Source organism: Spinacia oleracea, chromosome 6 (genome assembly GCF_020520425.1).
Source record: "Spinacia oleracea cultivar Varoflay chromosome 6, BTI_SOV_V1, whole genome shotgun sequence".
Lineage (NCBI taxonomy): Eukaryota > Viridiplantae > Streptophyta > Magnoliopsida > Caryophyllales > Amaranthaceae > Spinacia > Spinacia oleracea.
This window is the reverse complement of record NC_079492.1, coordinates 85,299,980-85,302,634: the sequence shown is the minus strand read 5'-3', so window position 1 is coordinate 85,302,634 and position 2,655 is coordinate 85,299,980. Positions and strand designations below refer to the sequence as shown.

The 2,655-nt window shown below is 39.5% G+C and overlaps 1 protein-coding gene across 1 annotated transcript; it reads right to left on the bottom strand.

The window, feature by feature from the left end:
• Positions 1 to 1,314: 1,314 nt before the first annotated feature.
• Positions 1,315 to 2,215, bottom strand: LOC130464376 (uncharacterized). Its single transcript, XM_056833912.1, has 2 exons — positions 1,483 to 2,215; positions 1,315 to 1,404 (listed from the first exon to the last, which is right to left on the bottom strand). The coding sequence occupies exon 1, from the start codon at positions 2,157 to 2,159 to the stop codon at positions 1,662 to 1,664; it is 498 nt and encodes a 165-aa protein (XP_056689890.1). The 5' UTR covers positions 2,160 to 2,215; the 3' UTR covers positions 1,315 to 1,404; positions 1,483 to 1,661.
• Between the last annotated feature and the right edge of the window lie 440 nt (positions 2,216 to 2,655).

The following is a 2,655-nucleotide window of genomic DNA, read 5'->3' as shown; positions in this document are numbered from 1 at the left end:
TACAAATAATACTCCCTCCGTCCCGGAATACTTGACCTGTTTTCCTTATCGGGCCGTCCCTTAATACTTGACCTGTTTCTAAAAATGGAAATATTCTAACAATATTATATTATTTCTCACTCCACCCCTATTAACCCACCTACCCCCTACTCCATACAAAAAATAATTAAAAATTCAACCCCTACTCTCCCCCAACCCCACCCTTTCACACATTTCCCACTAACTATATTAAAATAATACCCCACTATGAACTACTACCTATTAAATTAAATAAGTCAATTCAAGTCCCTTAAACTCTGTGCCGGTCAAACCGGGTCGAGTATTCCGGGACGGAGGGAGTAAAACATTATGACTATCTATCAATCAGCTCCTTATGCACTAGAATTCATATTGCATTACAGTTACAGACGCACTAAAGAACTACATTATCTCAATTAGCCACCATTTACCTGATTCGTATACTGAAGAAGCATTCATAAGGTTCAATCCACATACCAAATGAGAAACTAGGTATCCAATAAACACCAAATTCAACTGACGAGCAACAATCAAGGTCCATGAGCACGTCGTACATTGAAATCAAACACATAAAAGCTCCAAATAAAGTTGAACAAAAGTATCAAAAACAAGATTGAATATTCAAAACACAACATCATGGTATTGTCAAACAACACCCCCAACTACCCCAAAAAAAATCGCAGAGAAAATACAGCATCTTAGACAGCTATATTAGAAGATCAAACCATAATGTACACAAGACGGCATGCTTGTTTCTACTGCCCCTGCAAGCCTCACACATACACACACCAACTAATTAAGCTTCTTGTTGTGAGAGTAGCTTGCAAGCCTCTGCCTATTGTACATAAGTCTGCCAGTCTTATACACATACCGCACACGCTCACTCACCAACCTGAAAACATTAACCTATTAGGATTAAGGCTTTGTGTTATGACTAAACTCAAACGTACTACGCATATTGATCATCCAGCAACTAAACTAGTGCAAATAGTCTATAACAATCTACACACATGAACACTAACTATGAAATCAAAACAAAATAAATTACACATCGATTAATACTCAAACTTCATTCCTGTTAACAAAAATGATCACAATTTCTTTCACAGATAATCAAACTATTGGAAAGAGTAATTGAATTGTAATTCACCAATTATCCATCACATTTACATAAATAAAGAAATTAATTGAAATATAGTTGAGAACTTTTGAAATTGCAATGTAAAAGCAACGTCATTCAAATAAATACACTATAAAGGAGGATAGGGTAAAAATTTGAGTTACTTACGTCGGTCCTTGTAGCAAAAGTGTTAACTGGTCGTGCCGCCGCCGTGGTAGTGCCGGTGCCGCTATCGGTTGTCGCTATCGTCGCTGAGTCGCCAAATCCTTCCATAACAACAACAAACTGATTAAGACTAAGGTTTTCGAAAACTATCTATGGTAAATTTGTAACCATCGCCATACCTGGAATTTGAGAGGAGAGAAAATTGAAAGAGTTTTAATATTTTCAGAAGATAAGAATAAATAACGAAGAATTTGTTTTTGAGAAAATATGGTTCAGTTTTTTATTTTAAATTTTTAGATGACCCGCGCTCAACTTTGAACAAATTTACGTTTTCACGATAATTTTATTTGGTTGGTCGTTATTCATTTGTCCTTGTAGGTGTCGTTTCTAGTAGTGAAATATGCAAAGACTCAAACGACTCGGAAGCTTCATCAAGGTCAGTGAAATCATACAACCAAGCCCACTCCGACAGAGGTTGAACATCCAACCCAGAAGGAGCACTAGGGGGAGGGTTAACTCTAACAGTCCTAGCGAGACAAGCAAGAAGTAATTCCCTAAGGGTTTGGCGGTAAGAGGGCGACAAGTCAGACATAGATACGGTTGGCGCATGACCTGTATTAACAAGAGAAGAGGGGTCGCCTCTAGAAGACCCCTCATCTGAAGAAATGGGGATAACGGCAGGATTAGATCGAGACATGACATCATGTACAGATTTAGTCCTAGTTTCAGCAAAAGCCCTAACCTCTTCGTCAGAGGACAAAGAGACAAAGGAAGTAGAAGAGATAGAATAAGAAGTAGAAGAAGCACTTGTATAATCTGGGGTACTAGGATTCTCACTATCAAACGCATCAGACATGTTGAACTGAAAGCCAGAGAAAGAGGAAACAAGAAAGAGAAGCAAAATAAGCAATTCATAGAAAATAAAAAATAAACGGGGCGAAAAGCTTGAAAAGGCAACAATGGAGAAAACTGAAACTAAGGTCTCTCACATGGAGGAAGCATATGTTGGAAATTCTCATTGGGAAACACAAAGGAAAAAAGGGTCAGTGAAAATTCAAGAGTCCCACATTGGAAAAACTCTTCATATTCCTCTTGTTTATTAATTGGGGAATGAGTGTAACTCTTGTTTAAGAAAGTGTGAGAATGGTATGGGTGGACACATCACACACACGCGCGCGCGCGCCGGGCCGGGCGCGGGCCGTGGGCCTTGGGCCTTGGGCCTTGGTACTTGGTACTTGGGCCTTGGGCCTTGGTACTTGGGAATGCGGTTCGCGGGCGTGGGGTGGGAATACTCATAACCCAAGTCATGAACATTGGGATGCTTTGAAGAGATTGCTCAGGTACCTTAAGGG

Coding starts and splice junctions, on each gene's coding strand:
- LOC130464376 (XM_056833912.1), bottom strand. CDS start 2,159: ATGTCTGATGCGTTTGATAGTGAGAATCCTAGTACCCCAGATTATACA.